Source organism: Callithrix jacchus, chromosome 13 (genome assembly GCF_049354715.1).
Source record: "Callithrix jacchus isolate 240 chromosome 13, calJac240_pri, whole genome shotgun sequence".
Taxonomy (NCBI): Eukaryota; Metazoa; Chordata; class Mammalia; order Primates; family Cebidae; genus Callithrix; species Callithrix jacchus.
In genome coordinates this window covers 109,395,075-109,419,395 of record NC_133514.1, presented here as the reverse complement: position 1 = coordinate 109,419,395, position 24,321 = coordinate 109,395,075, and the positions used below count along the sequence as shown (strand labels likewise).

Here is a 24,321-nt window from a genome sequence, read left to right as displayed (position 1 = left end):
TTCAATGAAAAACAAAATTGGCAATACATTCTTATGATCATCTGTTGCTCATCTCTAAATTAGTATGTATTATAATTTATACAGATTCAAATTTAATAAATCCATAAATATGCAAATATAAACACAGTTTTGTAAAGTCATGACCCAAACAATGCCCTCATTTGACACTAGTTCTTGTATATCTTAAATCTTTCTTAATCTATACTATACTACTGCTTTTTTTTTTACTATACTACTTTCCTATACTACTGCTTTTTTTTTTTTTCGGTCAAACTAGTGACATGTCAAATAAAATAGATCAATTTTCCGGTAGATCAATGCTTTTTAAAATTTTTGTTGTGTATTCAGACCTTCTGGGTAATGTGACAAAATGCAGACTGAAAGTCTGTACCTGTGAAGAAGCTCAAGATTTGGCATTTGTAGTAATGTGCTCCTATTCCACAGATTACACTGTGGGTAGCAAATCTGTAAAAGACACAATTTGGGATTGTTTGTTTCCTTCGGTCACACTTACTTTGTTCATTTATTACAGGTTAATTTTCTGTAATTTGAAAATTGGATTTCAACTTTTTCTGGTGAAATATTTTATCGGCAATGTTCTTTATAAAGGTCATATCATAACACATCAGAAGCATATATTATCTGTTGTTCTACAGTTAGTTGTCTGATTTGTTTCTCGGGCTTTTGACAAGTCAAGATTTTAAACAAAATTAATCAAGTATAATTGGCACAATAATCTGCATACACTGAAACTGAGTTAATTTTTTTGACAGAGTTCTACTTTGGAGACTGTCATCACAATACAGATAATGAGCACAACCATCACTACCCTCAAGAGTCTCCTCATGTCCCTTCATTATTATTTCTTCCTACTCTTCCTCCCATCCCCATTTTTCCTCAGCTCTTAGTCCGATTTCAGTCACTGTGGTTAAATTTTCTAAAATTAGATGCAAAAGGAAACATCCAATATAAATTTTTTGGCAGGCTTATTTTACTCGGTTATTATTTTGAGATGTTATTGTGTCAGTAGTTCATTTCTTCTCACTATTGAGTATCAAAACATTGCATAGACATATCACACTTTCTCAATATATTGACTCCGTGCTATGTCTGTTCAAATGTTTTGTTTATTTAAAAAATTTTGTGATGAATTTTTGTTTCCAAGTTTTGAAAGTCCTTGTAAATTCTGAATAAAAGATATATATATATAATTAACAAATATTGGCTCAGTCTGTGGCTTGTCTGCTCATTTACTTCGGATCTGAGGCAGACCACATAATGGCTCTCTGAGATCAAAGTCTTAATTCCTAAAGTCAAAGACTGCTATGTCCATAAATGAACATGAGATTCCGTTAAGGATCTTTAGATAGGGAGATTATCCTGGATTATCCAAGCAGACATTAAAGGCAATTGTAAGTGTCACTATAAAAGGGAGAAGAGGTAAGTTTGACACAAAAAAGAGAAGCTGATGTGAAGATAGAGAGAAATTTGAAGATGCTATGCTACTCGTCTAGAAGAGGGACATGAGCCAAGGCGTGGAATACAGTTTGAGGAAGTTGGAAAATGTAAAGAAAGATGCTCCTCTAGAGACTTGGGTGGATGCATAACCGTTCTGACACCCTAGTTTTAGTCCAGTGAAATTCATTTGAAACATCTGACCTATAGAACTGTAAGACAATAAATGTATATCATTTTTAAAACCCTGTTTGTGGGATCCTTTCCAGTGGCAATGGGATCTGATACAATGATTATCTAACTTCATATGATCCAGTTTATCAATTTTTAGCAAATGTAGTTTCAAAATTGTTGTAAGAAATTTTTTCCAAAGAAATTATAAGTATTTTATCTAAATTTGTATTCATTTTTTGTGACTTTGTGCATGATAAAGTATGGATAAAAGTATCTTTTTCTCAAGTGAATACTCAGGTATTTTAGTACAAAGACTGTTATTTCTTCATTGATTTGCTTTTTGAACTTTGTAAAAATCAATTAATCTCGGCCGGGAGTGGTAGCTCAAGCCTGTAATCCCAGCACTTTGGGAGGCCAAGGTGGGTTGATCACGAGGTCAAGAGATCGAGACCATCCTGGTCAACATGGTGAAACCTCGTCTCTACTAAAAATACAAAAAATTAGCTGGGCATGGTGGTGCATGCCTGTAATCCCAGCTACTCAGGAGGCTGAGGCAGGAGAATTGCCTGAACCCAGAAGGCAGAGGTTGCGGTGAGCCGAGATTGTGCCATTGCACTCCAGCCTGGGTAACAAGAGCAAAAACTCCATCTCAAAAAAAAAAAAGAGCAAAAAATCCATCTCAAAAAAAAAAAATCAATTAATCTCATATAGGTAGGTGTATTTGTGCACTTTCTGGTTTGTTCTACTAAATTATCTGTCGATCCAGTACTTTACAGTAATGATTACTGTAGGCATTATAACTTAACGTCAGATGCCATGGTCTGCCAAATTTCCTCTTCTTTTAAAAAGTTCTTTGAGTTATTCTAAGTCCCACGCTTTTGCATACAGAATTATAGAATTAGCAGGTAAGCTTTATAAAAATACCTATTGGGAAGCCCAGGTCCACATGTGTTCACAGCCGAATTCTACCAGAAACATAAAGAGGAGCTGGTACCATTCCTTCTGAAACTATTCCAAATAATCCAAAAAGAGGGAATCCTTCTCAAATCATTTTATGAAACCAACATCATCCTGATGCCAAAACCCGGCAGAGACTCAACAAGAAAAGAAAACTTCAGGCCAATATCCATGATGAACATAGATGCAAAAATCTTCAATAAAATACTGGCAAACCGATTGCAACGGCACATCAAAAAACTTATCCATCATGATCAAGTAGGATTCATCCTGGGGATGCAAGGATGGTTCAACATACACAAGTCTATAAACGTAATTCACCACATAAACAGAACCAAAAACAAAAACGATATGATTATCTCAATTGATGCAGAGAAGGCCTTTGACAAAATTCAACAGCCCTTTATGCTAAAAACCTTCAATAAACTTGGTATTGACAGAACATATCTCAAAGTAATAAAAGCTATTTATGACAAACCGACAGCCAATATCATACTGAATGGGCAAACACAGAAAGCATTCCCTTTGAAATCCGGCACTAGACAAGGATGCCCTCTCTCACCACTCCTATTCAATATAGTATTGGAAGTTCTAGCCAGAGCAATCAGGCAAGAAAAAGAAATAAAGGGTATTCAAATAGGAAAGGTAGAAGCCAAATTGTCTCTATTTGCAGACAACATGATAGTATACCTACAAGACCCCATCACCTGAGCCCAAAAACTCCTGAAACTGATAAGCAACTTCAGCAAAGTCTCAGGATATAAAATCAATGTGCAAAAATCACAAGCATTCCTATACACCAATAACAGACATAAAGAGAGCCAAATCAAGAACAAACTGCCATTCACAATTGCTACAAAAAGAATAAAATACCTGGGAACACAACTAACAAGAAATATAAGGGACCTCTTCAAGGAAAACTAGAAACCACTGCTCAACAAAATAAGTGAGGATACAAACAGATGGAGAAACATTCCATGTTCATGGTTAGGAAGAATCAATATCGTGAAAATGGCTATACTGCCCAAGTAATTTACAGAATCAATGCTATCCCCATCAAGCTACCATTGATTTTCTTCACAGAACTAGAAAAAAACACCATGAACTTCATATGGAACCAAAAGAGAGCCCGCATAGCCACGTCAATTCTAAGCAAAAGAACACAGCGAGAGGCATCGCACTACCGAACTTCGAACTATACTACATGGCTACAGTAATCAAAACAGCATAGCACTGGTACCAAAACAGAGATATAGACCAATAGAACAGAACAGAGGTATCGGAGGCAACACAACATATCTACAACCATACAATCTTGGATAAACCTGACAAAAACAAGCAATGGGGAAAGGATTCCCTGTTTAATAAATGGTGTTGGGAAAACTGGCTAGCCATGTGCAGAAAGCAGAAACTGGACCCCTTCCTGACACCTAACACTAAAATTAACTCCAGATGGATTAAAGACTTAAACATAAGATCTGGCACCATAAAAACCCTAGAAGAAAATCTAGGCAAAACCATTCAGGGCATAGGAGTTGGCAAGGACTTCATGACCAACACACCAAAAGCATTGGCAACAAAAGCCAAAATAGACAAATGGGACCTAATCAAACTCCACAGCTTCTGCACGGCAAAAGAAACAGTCACTAGCATGAATCGGCAACCAATGGAATGGGAAAAAATTTTTGCAGTTTACCCATCTGACAAAGGGCTGATATTCAGAATTTACAAAGAACTCAAACAGATTTACAGGAAAAAAACAAACAAGCCCATTCAAAAGTGGGCAAAGGATATGAACAGACACTTTACGAAAGAAGACATATATGAGGACAACAATCATATGAAAAAATGCTCATCATCACTGGTCATTAGAGAGATGCAAATCAAAACCACATTGAGATACCATCTCACGCCAGTTAGAATGGTGATCATTAAAAAATCTGGAGACAACAGATGCTGGAGAGGATGTGGAGAAATAGGAACACTTTTACACTGCTGGTGGGAGTGTAAATTAGTTCAACCATTGGGGAAGACAGTGTAGTGATTCCTCAAGGCCTTAGAAATAGAAATTCCATTTGACCCAGCAATCCCATTACTGGGTATATATCCAATGGACTATAACTCGTTCTACTATAAGGACACATGCACACTAATGTTCATTGCAGCACTGTTTACAATAGCAAAGACCTGGAACCAACCCAAATGCCCATCGATGATAGACTGGACTGGAAAAATGTGGCACATATACACCGTGGAATATTATGCAGCAATCAAAAATGATGAGTTTGTGTCCTTCGTAGGGACATGGATGAATCTGGAGAACATCATTCTCAGCAAACTGATGCAAGAACAGAAAATGAAATACCGCATATTCTCGCTCATAGGTGGGTGATGAAAAATGAGAACACATGGACACAGGGAAGGGAGTACTACACACTGGGGTCTATTGGGGGGAAAAGGGGAGGGACTGGGCAGGCTGGGGAGGGATAGCCTGGGGAGAAATGCCAAATGTGGGTGAAGGGGAGGAAGGCAGCAATACACACTGCCATGTGTGTACCTATGCAACTATCTTGCATGTTCTGCACAGGTACCTCAAAACCTAAAATGTAATAAATAAATAAATAAATAATAAATAAATAAAAATACCTATTGGGAATTTAATTTTTTGGTTTAATTTTATTTAATTGTATTTTATTTCAATCATGTTTATACAACACTTTGGAGATAATTGACATTTTAACCACTTGAGTTTTCTGATCCAATATCATACTAAATTATATGAAATTTATAATTATAAAATGATATTATCCCTGCTAACATTCTCAGCTCCAAAATCTATATTATTGAATATTTTTTTTCTTTTGACAAAGTTAGTAACATATATATGTTTTTCATTCTTTAAATTCTTGCCTATTGTGCCTTTATATTTGAAGTCATTTTTAAAGTCATACAGTTGAGTCTTTTAAAAAATGTAATCTAATAATCTTTATTTCTTTCTTTGTTTTTTCTCCTATTAATATTTACTGTGATTATTATTATGATTAATATTAAGTGTTCCACTTTGCTACTTGCATGTTTTTTGCACCTGTCTTTTTATCACTTTTTCCTTTTATTTCTTCTTTTGATTGAGTATTCTTTGGGCTTCAGTTTTATCTATTTTGTAGCCTGTAGTTAACTCTGTTACTTTATTTTAGTAGTTGCTTTAGGTTTATTGTATGCATATCTATCCTTATTATAATCTAATTTTAGTTATACCACTTTATACATGGTTTGTGGAGTTTAAAATAGCGTACTTCTGACATTTTACTTCTGTGTATGATATATGCCCCACAATACTTTGCTATTATTTTTGTTTTAACAGTCATTTATTCTTTAATGATATTATAATTACAAAGGGTCTTTCTGATATAGCTGATATAGCTTCCATTTCTGGTGATTCTATATTTGCATAGATCCAGATTTCCTTCTACTGTTATTTTATTTCTTCTAGAAGGAGTTCTTTATTCATTTATAGTATTGTAGTTCCCCTTGTGTGCCGACGCTGTACAGCAGAAAGGGTCTTCATTCCACTTTTCTTTATTGAAGATGAGGAATGAGACTTTGGGGTAAAAACTCTGATTTTTCAGGTCTGGCTATAGGCAACTATAAAGACTTGACCTGGCAGTACAGACTCACTTTGAAAACATTCCCCTGTCACACCAGATTTGATGCACAACCAATGGATTGCAGTCTCCAAAGGGAACTGCAGTCAAGGACAGAGTCCTTTCTGTTAGGTCATGCTCTTCTTGTATTTACATTCCCAGCCCTAGTGTTTTCATTCCCTCTTCATCTGTGGCCTTGGGCACAGGTCTTTCTCAAGCATCTCTGATGAAGTCTCCTTATTGAGCAAACTGGGTGAACTTTAAAGAAACTCTCCCACTCTGACAATGTACTTAGTACTTTTTCACTCTTAGCACTCCCCTGGCACTCCTCTGACCCCAGAGTCCATAACAATGACATAGTTTTTTGTACCATTACATCTATAATGAGATAATCCACATGTCTGTGTGGATCCTCTGATTCAGTGAGAGTGCTGTTCCATGGAGTAAATGAAAAAAGGAGATGCAACAATTTCTTTGGTTTTAGCCTCTTGCTTATACCATTGCAGTAAGTGACGAAAGGATTACCTCTTTAATTTTTTACTTGTTCTTTGAATTAGCTACTTCAATCCCTGACAGTTCAGTTTCCTCTCTTTCAGTTCAGCTGATCTCTTTACAAAAATCATTGTCTTTTGTTGAGAAATTCTCAGTTGGCATTGACTTCTTTTCATTTTCAATACTTTAAAAATGTTGCTGCACTGTCATTTGGCATGCATTGTTTGAGATGAGACATCTGTTATCAAATTATCTTCGTTATTCTATATATAACATGTCTTCTCTGACTACCTTTCAGATTTTTTCTTTATTAGTGGCTTTGAGTAATTTAATCATGATATGCCTTGGTATAATTTTTTAAATATCTGTGCTTAACTTTTGATAAACATTTTGGATGTATGAGTCTCTATATTTCATTGGTTCTAGGAACTGCAATTATACATAAATGTGGGTGTTTGAAATTGTCTCACAACTCAATAATAGTTTCTTCATTTTAAATTTTTTAACTTTTTTCTCATTATGTTTTTTTTGGATGATTTATATTTCTGTCTTCAATTAACTGTTTTTTTCTCAGTGATGAATAATATGCCATTAATTATACGTGGTGTATTTTATCACAGACTTTGTAGTATTATTCTCTAAAAGTTTAATCTTTATTATATTTTCAATTCTTCTACTTAACATGTTCAACCTTTCCTCTGGTTTTTTGAACATATATTTTAGTGTCCTACTCTACTAAAGATGTCAGGCAATAGGAATCCACTATGAATATTTTGATGAATATTTTATATTACGTCTAATCAAGTCCCTACAAATTTATAAAAATATGGATGATAAAGAAACATACTAAAGCACACCACAGTGAAGCAATTAGCAAGATTCAGACTATATGAAACTCTATAGGACAAATAACCTTGATACTTCAGTATATGAATGGTAAGGAAAATTAAAAATAGAGAGAGGAAACCTGTAGACCAAATGAGAACTGAGAAATGTATCAAAAAACTGCATTGTGTGGGCATATTTAAATTTTATTTTAAAAGTCTGTATACACACATACAAAGCATTTATGTCTGTGCGTGTGTATGTGTGTGGGTCTTGAATGGTTAAAATAATATGACATTTGTAATTTGTTTTAGTATTAAAAAGTAAGCATGTGTAGAGATGATACAATATTGACCATGTGTTGGTAAACAATGAAGCAAGGTAATGATATCTAGGTATTCATTACACAATTTGATATATCTTTATATGTATCAAAATATCATAATATAAAGTTAAAAAGAATTATATTCACTGAAACATGGCCAGTGAACTTTATATCAATGTTGGTGATAATTTGTCAAACTTACAAAAAAAATCTTTCTCATGGATACAATTGTACCAGTTCCAAATATTGTTATTCATCAGCTATCAAAAAATATATTTTAGCAATATCTAAAGAGCAGATTTATCTGAATTTCAAATACTTAACATAAAGATAAATTTCACTTTTTACACCTCAGCTGAATTTCTCAATGACCTTCATTAAGTAACTTAATAAAGAATACATCTGCTTAAAGCAAGTACACAGGGACCACAGAATCCGTGTGTTGTTACTTAATTAGGTTTTTTTTTTTTTAACAACTCTTCTTAACACAAGCCAAAGAACTAAACAATCTCTAAGGAATTACTCAAAAATTCATGCAGAAGATTCAAAACACAATCATGCAGAAAAATATGGACTCTGGATTTTCTGTTGATTACAAGATACTAAACTCCATTGTGAATCTCACAAAATTATTTTTCTTCATGAAAGTCAAAAAAAAAATAAATCGAATTTGGCTGAATATTGTTGAAAATGCAAAACTATTCAGTTACATATAAAGATCAGAATTACCAATCATAAAGAGACAGCCTTAAGTCAATAGAAAGTTTTAAATGTAAAACACAGTAAGCAGAGATTTTTGTTTTAATATTTAAATACTAAAAGATACATTTCAAATAGTTCTTACATATTGCAAACATTCAGCCATTCTTACCCAAGCACTATAATTTTATATTTATTGCTTTAAGATTATTGTTTCATTAAGCTGGTAAACACTTCTTCCCCATATCTTTGAAATTAAAAAAGAGTAAATACCTTGCACAAGTTTTCTATTCAGAGTGTTTTATAGCATCAGTATAACTGATTACTGAATTCCCAGTTTTAAGCTGAATTGCCATTTGTCTATTTAATTACTACATAAAATATCATAATTTGGGAAATTAGATAAGGGATATTATCTCTATCAAATAAAAAAGGAAAAATGTGACGTTTTCCTCCTCGATTGACTATTGCTTTAATAAGATAATTTGAGTTTTACTGAGAAAGAATGGAGAAAGTAAGCAAGTCAAGTTAAAAGGAAGTCTATCTCAATGTCAGCTGTCAGTCAAGGAGACTCCCAGAGCAATCTTTCAACCTTCAGGCAGATTTATGACTGCAGTTTAAAACTAGCAGTGCCTGAGTGGAAATTTATAATTATTCTAATCAAATTATTGCTGAGCTACAAAATATAATTAGCCAGCTTAATTGGGAGATAAATTAAATGTATATTTTTATTCCATTTTTGTCAGATGCAAAAGTTGTAAGCTGTCTAGCAATCATGTGTAAAAATGTTATTTGAAAATGTCAAATCTTGTTTTGTTTCTGATGTTTTAGGCATACAGAAGACACACAGGAACAAAAAAGATTATAAAAGAATGCAAGATTTTTGTTTGTGACATCCTGTGTCCTCTCAAGAGTAAGGAATCAAAAGAGTCATTACAATGAATTGCTGTTTACTGCTGCCTTTTATGCTGGGAATTCCTCTCCTATGGCCTTGTCTTAGAGCAACAGAAAACTCTCAAGCAAAGGAAGTCGAGCAGCCAGTGGGATCTCATTTGAGAGTGAAGCGTGGCTGGGTTTGGAACCAATTTTTTGTACCAGAGGAAATGAATACGACTAGTCATCACATTGGCCGGGTACTTGTTTAAAATGTTACAGTAAATAGCACAACAATGTAAATAAATATGTTGGAGAAGTTTGGGGATTTGATGAGTTCCACATTTTGGCAGTGAAACCATTAAAAAACTTCAAACATTAGCATCAGTAATTGTTTCATATTTGCAAGCACCTAAAACATCCACTAAAATCTAGAAGAGGGATAGCTCTGGTTTTTAAATTTCACTTCAGTATCCCTCATTTTCAACATCTGTAAACTTGATGTTGTTATTTTTGGTAATGGTTCAAAGCAGCTACACTGAGACAAGTATCATTTACCAGCAGTATTTAGCCCAATTTTCTGTTACGCTAAGTAGCTGTTGATTTACCCCTCATTCATTTTTAATGAAGCAGATTAATACCATATTCTTTTCCAGTTAAGTAGCTTCAGGAGCCTACACACTTCAATTGATTAGTAAAGTTAAAGGAAAAGAAATAATTATGTTCACTTTCTTAAATGAATATATTTTAAGAATAATTCCTTAATGAGACAAAATACATCTTATTTATGTTTTTGGTTTGTATTTTATTATTTGGTTTTCTTTAAATAAAGGTAATTACAATATCATGTCCTTTTCCTTAAGGCTTTTTCTCTAGATGAATGAACTGAAATAAGTTAAACCGCTAATTAACTGGCACTAAAATTTAATTGGGCCCAGAGGGTGAAGCACTCAAAATTTATTAACTCTCATTTTCTAGCCCTTTCAGGAGAGCTGCAGTGTGAGCATGGTATCTGGATTCCATAGAAGTTCACCTATGTTATCAGCCAAATATATATGAGTACATTCAAGTAAAGGCTAAGCTTAGGATTTTAGGCAAGTATTTCAAAATGTGTAGGAAGGTGTATTATGAACACACACACACACACACCTGTTACAAGTAATATTTCTCATCCTTTTTTATTTTCTACTCTGACAGCAAGTAAATAGTATGCACGGATGGCACTAACAAGGTCCACAGCTAAGTGCGAACTCCGTAACTGAGTCTCGACTACCTTTACAGTGGACTGCACAGAGCACCATATGCTCTCCCATCATTGCAAGGGTGACAGGCTACAATCAGCTGTTGGCTTTTAGTAAATAACGTGTTGTAGGGAAGTGCATCAGTGTAATTGGAACAAAGGCAACCTGTGAGGCTGTTACATTTTCTAGATTGTTTGTTTCTATCCGCACATGAATCTTCGCTTACCTCTTTTCACACAGTGATTGGTTTTGCCTATTTTTTCATTCTACAAAAATACTTGCGAAACCACTCTGACAAATATTTTCCTGCTACACAAACTCATTGGGCTTAAGAAACAAGCAGATCACTGATTTAAAAAAGAGTAATAATGAATGTTTAGGTGCTTGTAAAAAGATTTAGTAAAGATACAATTTAGCTGATGTTTTCAAGATAACTCTCTCTTTGATCCATTTGTTTGAAAAATGATTAAGCTTGGGGAGTACAATTAAGTGAACATTTGACGTGATATTGGTTTAGCAAATTGATAGTAGCAGCCTAATTAGGAAAATATTTTTTGCAAAGAAGTATAGAAAATTGTGTAATATCAGAGAACATTTGATTGAAATAGGTTTAACGTATGCATTTTGCCACATTAAGAGGAAAGGGTTCAAGTGATTTTTTTCGTTTTTATTTGTCTTCCCTTAAATCGGGGTCTTAAAAATGTCAAGCTCACTTGTCTTTGAAAATTACACTGTACATATACTTGCAATATATTTATTTATTACTAAATTTAATTTATCTTAATTATAATATTAAATTATCAAACAATTAAATATTATTTTTAAAATATGAACCATACATTGCTCACTTGATATATTGATTTGACTGTATGTTTATTTTCCTCAATTTCTTACATCATAGAATAAATACTTTTTTATGAATAATTAATAATTATCAAATTAAAAGTAATATTAGCACAAAGAGAATTTGGATGCCCTTTTTCTCCATTTGTTCCATTACACAGCATTTATATTCGGCACGTTATTAAAATGCTAAATTAGTTACTATTGCCTTTAGATTTTCTCCACAACCACATAGAAAGTGTATTAATTTATCCGGAATAATAAATTATAACGAGACATCAGAAAAAAATATGCATTCGTTTACAACTGTATTTCATGGTTATCTTTATAAATTTTCAGAAGAACTTGTACTTTGAATAAGAGCATTTTCATAAATGGTGAATCAAGAAAATGTGGATTCACAATGATTAGAGAATCATGACATACTTCTCTTAGGTACAAATAATTTAGATATGAAAAGCTATGTGATCAGTTGTATCAAAATTAGACTTGTTTTCTGTTACAGATAAATTCAAAATTCTAAATAATACCTCAACAGTATGATTGATGAACAAATTTATGTTGCTTTTGAAAATATGAAAATGTGAGCACAGGCTGAAAGTGTATATTTGAGAACTAGGTAGAATATATTGAGGAGAAGTTTTTTTATTGCATTTTAGGTTTTGGGGTACATGTGCAGGACATGCAAGATAGTTGCATAGGTACACACGTGGCAGTGTGTTTTGCTGCCTTCCTCCCCTTCGCCCACATTTGGCATTTCTCGTACTTTCTGGCTAAAACCCAAGGGTTAAAGACCATGTTACTGAGTTGTGGTCAGGGGAGAATCTAAAATTTGACAGCCTCATAGAGAATTTGATAACCTCATGGCGTAAATCCTAAATCTACACAAAGACCATGTCACTACAAAAAAGTTTGTAAAACGAAATCTCACTTTTCTTCTCTGTAGGAAGACTGATCATATCAATAATATGCATTTCATTATATTAATATGAGAATTATTTGAGAACACGAATTAAAGCAATTTGTAGATTTTATGACATGTAATAGATACTAATGAACCATAATTTTTATCTTTATAATCCCTAATTTTCATCCTAATATTTTCTTGTTTTCATGTATTTCCAGTCAAGAGACAAATCATCGCTGTTTAAATGTCCTTAAATTATCTTTCTATCCATCTCTAGGTCCCAATCTAGCATAAATATTTGAGGGTGTGGTTTTAGTGACTAAGAATTTAATTGTAAGTCAAAATTGAACCAACTATGTTGTACATAACTTAAAAAAGAAGTTTTATTTAATTATTATTATTTTTGTTTAGAATAATAAAAATTGTATAGTTCTTTACACTAAATTTTTACTCTTCCCTCTTCTTGGTGATAGATTTTAATCTTAATGTTAATATTTTACCTCATTTAATGTAATATGGAAATAATATAAAATCATTAACTTGGGAAATAATTAACAAACATAAGAAGAAAATTCTTAAATTTGATTTGTCTAATTCAGATGTTTGGAAATTAAAGGATCCCTCTTTCCATTTGCAGCTCAGATCTGATTTAGACATTGGAAACAATTCTTTCCAGTACAAGCTTTTGGGAGCTGGAGCTGGAAGTACTTTTGTCATTGATGAAAGAACAGGTGACATATATGCCATACAGAAGCTTGATAGAGAGGAGCGATCCCTCTACACCTTAAGAGCCCAGGTAATAGACATCACTACTGGAAGGGCTGTGGAACCTGAGTCTGAGTTTGTCATCAAAGTTTCGGATATCAATGACAATGAACCAAAATTCCTAGATGAACCTTATGAGGCCAGTGTACCAGAGATGTCTCCAGAAGGTATTGCATATTAATTTACATCAAAGATATATTAACAATGAAAGCAGGTTTAAAATTTCAAGGATATGTTTTGGAAGTAGATGATTAAAGTTCTATACTAGAACTTCCTTCCTCAAATATGTTTAAGTAAAATATTTGAAAAAATAGGCTATGCATCAAAATTTCAAAAAAAAATACTACATAAAAATTATTTATGTTATTAATATGCCATCACAGTCTTCACAGCAATAAAATAAGTTTAGACATGTTTATTTGAGCAATTCTTAATATTAGTTGTCCTGCTCATTTACTAGATTCTTAATTACAAGAATTTTTAGAACAAAATATATTTTTGTATCTCATAAAAGCAAATAAGATAATCCCACAAGATATGCATATTGAAATATGAAAAGTGAATTTATTACACACGATCGTATACATCAAAACCATAAAACAAAACCACTAAGACAAAACCAAGTGGTTGAACATCTGTGTGTGGCTGTATTTATTTGAAGATCCTTTTCAAAACCCTATGTTGTTGTTGCTAATATTTTAAATATAATACATTTAGGAGAGAATGGTTTCTATAAGATAAAAGAATTGAGTGTCCTGGAAATAAGAAACGTCTTTCCAGTAAAGGGGAAATTGTGATTATGCAAAATTTCTCTCAGTCATTCACTCAAAACATTTTCATAGCACAATATACCATAAAGCTTAAATCAAAAATTTATTAACAGTAACAAATAAATGTGATTTCATAACGATCATTTTAAATTATGGTATTATGCTTATAACTACTTTACCTCATTAATTCATTCACTAGAAAATGATTCTACAAATACATAGTCTATCATATTATTTTCTGATTGTTTGTTTTTTAACATTCTAGGTAGGAATTTAAAGATGTAGTTCTACATTGTTTAGAACATCTTAGGTCTTTAAATACAGCAGAAACAAATTTGCCTGTGTAATGTATATCAAGACACATCATTGTTAGGTGTAAACAGCACTTTAAATTACCCTACTTTGGTAGCTAGGTGAAGAAACAGTTTGTCTTCCTCCTCCCTCGCTCTCCTTCTTCTCCTCCTTTCCCCTGCTGCCCTCTCATCTCTCTCCCTATTCCCTCTCTTCCCTCTTCCCTCTCTTCCTCCTTCCTCTCTATGCTTCTTCCTTTTCTTCCTCTGCCTCCTTCTTATTCTTTAGCAAGCATATATTACAATCTTAACATTTGCAAGGAATCTTCTTGTGAAACTATAGTCAGAATTGTAAAGGAGATAAAGGAGTTACCTGCTAATATGAAGCATATACAAAAAGAAAAAGTTATTTTTAATTAAAAGAGGTAACATATGATAATGTATATTATAAAAGTGTTATGCATGGGTGAGGTATGCTGATTATTAACTGTCTGGAGAAAACAGAACATTTTAGGAAGTGATATTTGAGGTGAACGATACACAGAGCCCACCCATACCACATTCTATGGAAAAAAAAGTTCCATAGCAGAGTGCTTATGACGGCATGAATCAATATGAGAGTCATCGATATGTATAGCACATATGTCAGGCACAACAGTGAATGAGATCCTTTTGGCAGAGAATGTAGCTAGAGAAGAGAAAAGCATCCGGGCTGACTTGACTGTTAAGCAAAAAGCAGTCGGCTGGCAAATTAGAATGAGTGGGATTGGCAAGTGTTGTAGGAAGAAGAGAAAGATATGAGGAAATATGTTCCAAAAGAAGAGATTCCCTCAACCGTGTGGAATGCTGCTGTGAGGCTAAGATTAAGACAGAGTGGTGACTTTGGATTTGGTAAGTTGAAGATCCCTGGTTTTTTGATAAGTACAGTGGTTTAATTTGTGTTATTTAAATTTGTGCAGTTTGCTGAAGATTATTGTATGGCATAAAAGGAAGAATAAGAGAAAGTAAGAATGAAATAAGCCAAGTCTAAAAGGTGTTACGGTAGAGGGAGAAAAGGAGATGTGAGACACTAGGCAGAAAAAGATGAAGGTCGAGAGGATGTTTTGCTTGTTTACAACTATTCAATTGTTTTTTAAGAAAGGAAATTGAAAGGTACAGTCATAACTATAGGAAATGATCCCAGAGAATATTTTTCAAGCAAAATAAAAGGGATATAACTTTTGTAAAACTATGCTTAAAAAAAGAAAGAAAGAAAGGGTCATGGAATCCACTGTACTTATAGAAGGGACAGATTATTGATTAACATATTTGTTCATAACAAATCAGTTAATAAATGTTTCTATTTTATCAGTGACTGATCAAATAGACCAAGGGTCATAAGTAAAACATTTCTATTTTATCAGAAGCACAATACTAAGGCGGTAATTAACAGCACATGGGTAAAATTTTAGAGAAGAGGAGGTACAAAACAGCCATTTTACAGAGCTGAGTAGTGAGCCCACAAGAGAATTATTGGTATCATGGTAGCAGTGCAGCTCCACCGTAGGCGTTCAGAGAAATTGCAAAACACAGTTTGGTGTGTGCAATATCTGGTTGTCCCAAATCCTTTGTGCATTGGAATGTGAGATATATGTACAAATTATCTTTTCAATTTGTATAATCAATACCTACTGTGTCCGTGCCAGTTAAACTTTGTATGAAATCATTCAAAAACCAATGAGCACTTTATATGACTTTCCATGAGAGGGAGAAGCCAACTGAGTGATGGTGAGCTGCTATTAGAAATGTTGTATGATATGGAAATCGGTGAATATTTCTATTGCTTTGTCAACCTTCTAGCAATGGTTTCCTTCTGAAGCATTCTGGCATTTTCGTTGACAGTGATGTAAATAAATCAAGTAATCAAATTTTATGTTATTTCTCTTTTTTCCTCAATCTCAATATTAAATTAATGCATACTGTAGATTATATTACCTAAATATAACTTTAATTCTTTATCATCTTTCATATGCACAGACATTTGAGTTTTTGAATATTGACCTTACTTCCAAATTTCTTAGCCAGCTACTTTATTCTTTAAAGAACAGCTATTACAAACATTTTACTGTTTCTTTTTCTTACATATATTTCTTTTGTATTGAAGTGAACTGCCTGAATCTGCACTTGAACTCAGAATATGGTTTAAATTACTAAAAGGAATCCACATTTCATTATGTCATGAGATAAAAATCAAGAAAATTATTAACAACTTGTTGCTTATTAAACATGAATTTATTTATAAGTAATGATGGGCTTTTACTGACTGCATTTATATTTGAAATGAAATTACTTTCAAACTAGAACATTCAGGTAGAATTGAGATAAAACATTATGTTTTCCCAATTGTCACTTCGGATTTGCAAAGTTATTATTTTTCTTCTATACAACAATATAAGATTTATTAGACCAGGAGTCACAGAGTGACTGAGGTTTGGAATGATTGATAAATAAATGAATGGGTGCATGGTGGACAAAAATGCTAAGTAAGTGATTAGACTAGTTTAGGATATAGATGGAAGATACCAGGAGATGTGAAATTCAGGGAAATCATTCTGAAATTATATCTGAATACCCAGGCTATCACGTATATGATTTTTCATTTCAATAACAGTTGATAGTTTTACCTAAAACCTTATAATGTCAAAAAAAGGAAGTGGCATTTAAAATACATGTGGTATGCTACTTAACAAGCAATTAAGCCAAAGCAGAGTCGGGTAACTTATCTTCTGCAAGCAGAACAAAATCCTGCTAAAAGTGAAACGTGTTTTAACAGGTAACATGTGGAAAACAACCATAAGAAATAAATATTGATGTTGTACACATTAAGAATGATCGTTATTGTTAATGCACTTTATATGTTTGTGTATGTGCAAATGTGAAAGGAAAATAATTTAAACCTGATTTAAAATTTAGTTTCACATATTTCCTGCCTACTAAAAGCAAGGTAAATATATTGTCTAGTCAAAAGACTCTATCCACTCTCTTTGGAGTTTTTCCAAATAAACATCGTTCACCAGATTTTTCATAGCTGCAGTCACTGAGTGCATCCTTTTTAATATTAGCCAGTGTCCAACATTCCTTACACTTATTGATCATTTTATTAAATTTTCAAAACCAGATGCTTTTGAAAATGAATGGGGAAAACTGATGAGTAAAACTCTGTTTACTTTACTAGTTAAGGAAGTTTATTACAGCATTTCAGATTTTAAATTCAAATATAGTAGGTTACAATAATCTCCGCAATTATTAAACAATACTTTAATATGCATTTTTTGGAAAAGTATATATAAAATTTAATCATCATCAATATGGCACAATATGTCATAAAGCAGAGCTTTTTTAGAAATATTAAATTAACTTTAATCGTTGTACATAAAATCTATACAAATTTAATTTCTCAGGAAAATAAAAATTATTAATTTTTTAAAATTATTACATTTGAAAATTAAATTCTATAAATATCGTGACTTTGGGCACATGAGTTGAAAATGATTTAGACTGGGATGAATTTCTCTTCTTATTCCTCTAAATACATTATTGTTTGATTTCTTAAACACAGTCTAAATTGTTTCACTTAAATTCTGTTATCTCAGATTATAAAAAGTAGAGGTGTCAAAAATACAAAACAAAATAATAAAAATGACCTAGTTTTTAGGTGACTGTGGACAGAAAAACAAGAAAATTGAAGAATGCTTTGCCCAGTTAAGATGACAAGTGGGAAAATATTATGTTTCCTCAGTTTTACTTTGAGATTTTAGGTTGTAGAGTAATTGCAGCTCAAGTATAAATGCAGTAAGAATGGATCAGTCAGTACTTGTAGACAAATAATTGTCCTCTTACTAATAAAATAAGTTCCCAGTGAGAAAGAGTAAGGAGATACACCTATAAAACCATTATATCATGCATTTGATCATTTGATCACCTCATTCGTCTTATTTTTTTTTATTGGTGCAGGAATTACAGATGTAGAGTGTGGGTCAATATAATATTATTTAATCTGTATTGCTTTAACGTTGACAATTATATAATTCAACATCTCAATAAATTTGTTTCAGATTAATCAAGGTATACTTGTACTAAAACTGAAATAGCTTTTCCATTAACTTTATATCTCCATTCTATGAAAAAAAGTTAATCTTCTTACTATTGAATTCAAAACCAATATCATATGATATATTAAAGTAAATGTCATTCTGAAATCTACAGCTGAAATCTCGGCATTGAAACACTATACTATACTGTGGCCCTTGCCCTTTATATTCCACGATGAAGGTAGACTTTAATTATGAAAGGCCCTTGCCACAGGTTCCTAACTTCTCTATTGCCTACATATCTAAATTAGTCCGCACATTAAAATTTATCACTTTTTATGTTTTTATGTTTCGATGCCTCCCGTAATCACCAGTGGATAAAGCATTCTATGTGACATAGCAGAGGACGTTATTTAATAAAGTTTTGTTAGCCCTGTTAAACATCTACATGAGAATCATTTAGACCTCTGCAAAACTCCTGGTTAATAATAAAATTCACATAACTCAACAGAGACAGAGTTATACTATCTTTACATCAGGTTTTACTCAGTGATGTCAGAATAGAGCTGATGTTTGGAGAAATTATTACTGATGCTGTCATTAATGCTCTCAATTTTCCAAATTTCTACATAGTTTTATTTGTACAACATTACAAGAATGCTTCATTTCACACACACAAATATTTTATCTTCTATTAAAACACTATTTTCGCACTAAAATTTTCTGTCATAAAAATGAAAAATATATCAGTAAATGCAATTTCCAGAGACTACTAAACTAAGATGTTCCTTTCAAACATTTGGTGCAAGTTTACATCCTGTGTCACTTATGTCATGGGTCCTCATCAACGGAGCCATGGCCTCTTAGGAACGGGCTGCACAGCAGGGGGTGAGCAGTAGGCAAAAGGGCTAAGCCTCCTTTGTATTTATAGTCACTCTTCATGGCTTGCATTACCACCTGAGCTCCACCTTCTGTCAGATAGCAATGGCATTAGATTCTCATAGGAGCGTGCACCCTATTGTGAAATGCGCTTGTGAGGAATCTAGGCTGCCTTACCCTTAGGAAATTCTAATGTTTGATGATCTGTCCGTTTCCCATCACCCCCAGGTAGGACTATCTAGTTGCAGGAAACCAGGCTCAGGGCTCCCACTGATTCCTCATTATGGTGAGTTGTGTAGTTATTTTATTATATTTTACAATGTAGTAATAGTAGAGATAAAGGGCACAATAAATGTAATGCACTTTAATCATCCCCAAACCATCCCCATGTCCACTCCCCACTCTGACCATGGAAAAATTGTCTTCTACAAAACTTGTCCCTGGTGTCAAAAAGGTCAAGGACCTCTGACCTATGTTACAATAAATTTCTGCAAAGAATGTGACTGATAAAATAAGCAAAGTCAAATATTTTGTTAAACTTATTTTTATAAAGACCTTTTGCCATGAAAAGTTGCCAAGATTCAGAAATTAGCTAGAAAGGCAGGACTAATATTTTAAATTTGCAATTATAAAAAGTCTCTTCAGAGTAATACAGGCAAACAATGTCAACTATCTACACAATAGTAGAGCCCAGGATTATTATATTAATTACTATATTTGTATGGCTATTATTAGAATAAGTGAACTGATAAGTTACTCTAATTACAATATGATTCTAAGAGAATATGTTTTTCTAAGTACACTTTTGTTCACTTAGGGTGGATACAAACTGACTTGAAAAGCTCTTTAGGATGCAGGAGTGCAGTCATTTTGATTCTTTGCATTTCCAGATACCACTGCCATCTCTGATCCAGCCACAATGACCCTACTCAGGGATGCATGCTAAACTTTGGACCCTTCTTTCCCCACAAAAAGCATTTTCTCATTCTGTTTCCATTCCTCACTAATTTGATTTCAAGGATCTTTTGATTTAAACTTTTCAGAGTTGCCATCAATCGGTTGTTACCCAATTCTGATTATGGGAAGGTGTACCTGGGGGAATAATAGGATTTAAGGGTGCAAGAATTCAATGTACACATATTCATGCTGGATTATTTTCATTTTGTATGTTATTCTGGTGGTCACTTTACGTTGTCACTGTCATCTTATGGTAGAGTGAGTGATCAGATCTCCAGTTTTACCCAAGATAGTCCTGCTTTACTTCTATTTTTCTGCCATCATGTCCTAGAATTATTTGTCCTGAATTTTCTGTTTTCAAAATGACTATTATTACATGCATTAAAATAAGTCAGAGTAAATTTGTCAAACATTTGTTTTGTACTCATAGCTTCTTCCATGGCGTGTGAGAAACAGCATGTCAGACAAATGAGGAATAAATAGACTTCTCTTAAGACATAGCTAAATCTGAAAGAGGACAAGTGATAACCCAAGGTACTAAAATAGTTAAACCAAGAAATTCATTAAATGATGTAAATACATATTCTTCTGGAGCTATATATAATGTTAAAATCTTCTCTATAAAAGATTTTATTAACGTGCACATATGTTATTTGTCTTCTATCAGAAGTATTTATAGTATAATATGGAGAATTTATTTTTGATTCACTAATGTAGTAAGATCCACATTGCAAGTATTAATGCTATCAGAATAAAATGTTCATCAAATGAATGAAGAGAGGCTAAAGAGGTTGGATATATATGACCTGTACCATGCTTTATGTTTTTATCAGACAATACACCCCTACATATGCTACCCTATTCAATGCCACTTCAGTAGAGTAAGAGTAACCAATTCAGGGAACAGTAACAAAAAATATGTTTAACAAACCAAAAAAGAGATTTGGGCATTGAGATAAATATAAAACTCACCAGGAGTATTACATGGTTTCCATAAATATTATATCCATATATAGGCCCTGATTAAGAAATGTTTGCTTTTTCCCCTTTATTTTCCTTTTTTTGAAAGTTTTGTTATTCTAATATTTATATTCTTATTTATTTATTTTTTTTTTTGAGACAGAGTTTCGCTCTTGTTACCCAGGCTGGAGTGCAATGGCGCCATCTCGGCTCACCGCAACCTCCGCCTCCTGGGTTCAGGCAATTCTCCTGCCTCAGCCTCCCGAGTAGCTGGGATTACAGGCGTGCGCTACCATGCCCAGCTAATTTTTTGCATTTTTAATAGAGACTGGATATACAATCTGCTTTAAACTGATATTTCGGAATGACGTAGAGCAGGTGCTAAATTGTAGAACACTAAATATGTGTTAGATAGATGGACAGATAAATGAAGACATTCAATTGACCCTGCAGACATACTGAAAATTTTCCCTAATTATCGGCTCTGCCACCTTCTCATGAAGAGGTTTCCTGTATTTGCATAATCTTATCTCTGATTCTCTAGTTCGCTCTACTAGCTATTTATTGCACCAGAGCAAATATTATTTTCTTAACTGCTGTAGTTTCATCCCAGGCCTTTGCTCCTTATTGGTGCAACTTTTGTAGGTATTATTCTTCAATAAAACTGCCTTGTAGAAGTTGCAGTGAGCAGAGATCATGCCACTGCATTCCAGTCTGGCTGGCAGAGCGAGACTCCATCTCAAAAAAAACAAAAACAACAACCAACCAACCAAACGAACAAAATATGCCTTGGCCATGCTTGAGCCTTGTTTTCTTATAAACATTTTATTGATCTTATCACTGTCTTTCCAAGCTAACCATTTATACAATCTTCTAGGATTTTGATTGAGATCACTTTTTTAAACTGTGTATCGTTTTATTTTTAAGTAGTCATCTAATTTCTAAATTCAGTATTTTCATCTATTTATTTGTCTCATTAGTTTAATTGCTTTACGGAAGTTACCATTTTTGTTTAGGTATTCCTGAATATATTTATTTATTTTCATATATATTATACATTTAACTAAAATAGGTTTCATTAATATATATATATATGTATGCATATATATTAAGGTATAAAAAAGCACTTTTATATAGCATTTGTATTTCTGTTGTTAAATGTATGAATTTAATATGTTTCAATAACCATATGCATATTTCATTTGATTTTCCAGTAAAAATACTATCGACTTTAGATAAAATTATTTATTCTTTTCCAATATTTATCTGTGTACTTGTCTATAAATCATTATAAATGCATGGTATTGCCTTATTTCATTGTCTAGGTAGTTTAGTACAGTGCTGAAAAAAAGTGACAGAAAAACTTTTTTTATTATTTCAGAGGAAAAGTTTTAACACATCATAATTAAATATAATTACTGTCAAGGCTTAAAAGCATTTATCATCAGATTCAGAAAGTTTCCTTTTATTCGTGATTTTTAAAAAGTTTTTGTTGCAAATGGAAGTTGATTTATAGATGTACTTTATAGGTCTAATATATTTTTTATTTTTCTTCTTTATATAAAAATTAAAATATATTTTCCATGGAAATAAAATTTTAAAACCATTTCATGATGATACAGACATGGCCTGTATAAACAGTGGTTCTTGTGTATAATAGTAGCCATAATATTTTAGAACACAACAGCAATTCATAATGATGATTGTGTTGTTTCTGGGAAATGGGATGACTGGGGATGGGAGCCACATTTCTCATAAACCTCTTCGGAGTGATTCTGAGAGGAAACAATAATCAGGACATGAACAGAAGTAATTACATAAGCCTAGAAAGCTTCCAGTACTTGAAAAGAGCATTGTAGTGATATTGATTATGACCCAAACTTAATACAGTTCTGATATTATAAATATTGAAATAATTAAATAAGTTCTTATAAAAAGTATGTAGGAATTAAACATTCGTTGGCTAAACCATCGAGTGTTGGTTAACCTATATTTAAGTAGGAAAGGGGCACTATGAGACAATTGATCATTTCCATTGGAAGGAACTTCCATGGTTTCATAGTAGTGTTTTCAATTTTGTGTGGACGATACAACCACAGGTGGATGTGCAAATTGATTCACTTACAAATAAGAAGTCTTTATAGAATTTGTTAAATATTTTTATATATCTGTCTGATTTTACATTTAATTATGATGATGATGGCTTCATGTTACCTGACTATTTCTTAAGGATTTCTGGAGAATATAAGTTACTGATTAGGAAAAAATACAGGCTTACTTCTCTCTTTAAAAAAGATAGAAACTAGCCAAGAGGACTTAAAATTGCTTAAACTGTATTTTATAAATCATGATGTTAATAATATCTGAAACAGGAAAAAGAAAGTAGGGAAAACACTAAATATATTAAAATAAAGATAATTAGGGTCCTGTAAAAGTTAAACATGGCTAAGATTCATCTAAATTTGACAGCCAATATTTCAAGGCATGAGTAAGAATTAAGGAAAAACTACAATCACTGAATATTTGAAAATACTGCCGGGTAGTTTTGCCACCTTAGATACATATATATATACATATATATCCATATGTGTATACCTGTAGATCCATACATATATGCCTATATATACATATAAACATTTTCTCACACACTAATATAAGGAGTGAATCACTTAATAGCCATTGACAGTCCTTACAGAAAAGTAAACATTTCTAAAGCATTGTTGAACTACACCAATTCTATAGCCTGGTACTTTGTGAGATGAAAGATATAATTTGCTTCACTGTAGTAACCATGTTACTACCTACATACACAATGTGTTGCATACCTTAAAAATATACAGTAAAACTTATTTTAATAGAAAAGTGTGCTAACTAAACAGGACTAGAGAAAAAAATCATACTGTATGACATATTTCTATTATCAAAGTGTAAGGTCATCTGTGAGTCATTGCATTTTCTGGATTTCTTGGTTCTCATTTGTATAGTACTAGCTTAGGGGCTCTAAAGACTTATATTACTAAAATTTATTTTAGCCAACTCTAAAAATGCTACGATTTTCATTATGGTGTCTGAAGCCAAAGATAGAAAATATAGTTCTAGAAACCAGGGATAGGAAGCCCTTATGGAAAGAAATGATAGAGAATTATAATGAGTAAATGTGGGATAAGTAAGTGGATCAGTGCATAGAAGGGTAGTTAA

General features: G+C 32.7%; 1 protein-coding gene across 3 annotated transcripts in view; it reads left to right on the top strand.

Moving 5' to 3' along the window:
* Window positions 1–24,321, top strand: part of CDH19 (cadherin 19) — a 97,914-nt gene that overhangs the window by 20,201 nt on the left and 53,392 nt on the right. For 2 of the 3 annotated variants that reach the window (XM_008979947.5, XM_002757317.6), the window contains exons 2-3: window positions 9,400–9,701; window positions 13,070–13,364. In XM_008979947.5, coding sequence (XP_008978195.4) covers window positions 9,507–9,701; window positions 13,070–13,364 — 490 coding nt within the window. In that variant the 5' untranslated portion in view covers window positions 9,400–9,506. Of the gene's footprint in view, window positions 1–9,399; window positions 9,702–13,069; window positions 15,149–24,321 lie in introns of all 3 variants that reach the window. The other variant, XM_035271306.3, reaches the window with a different exon arrangement.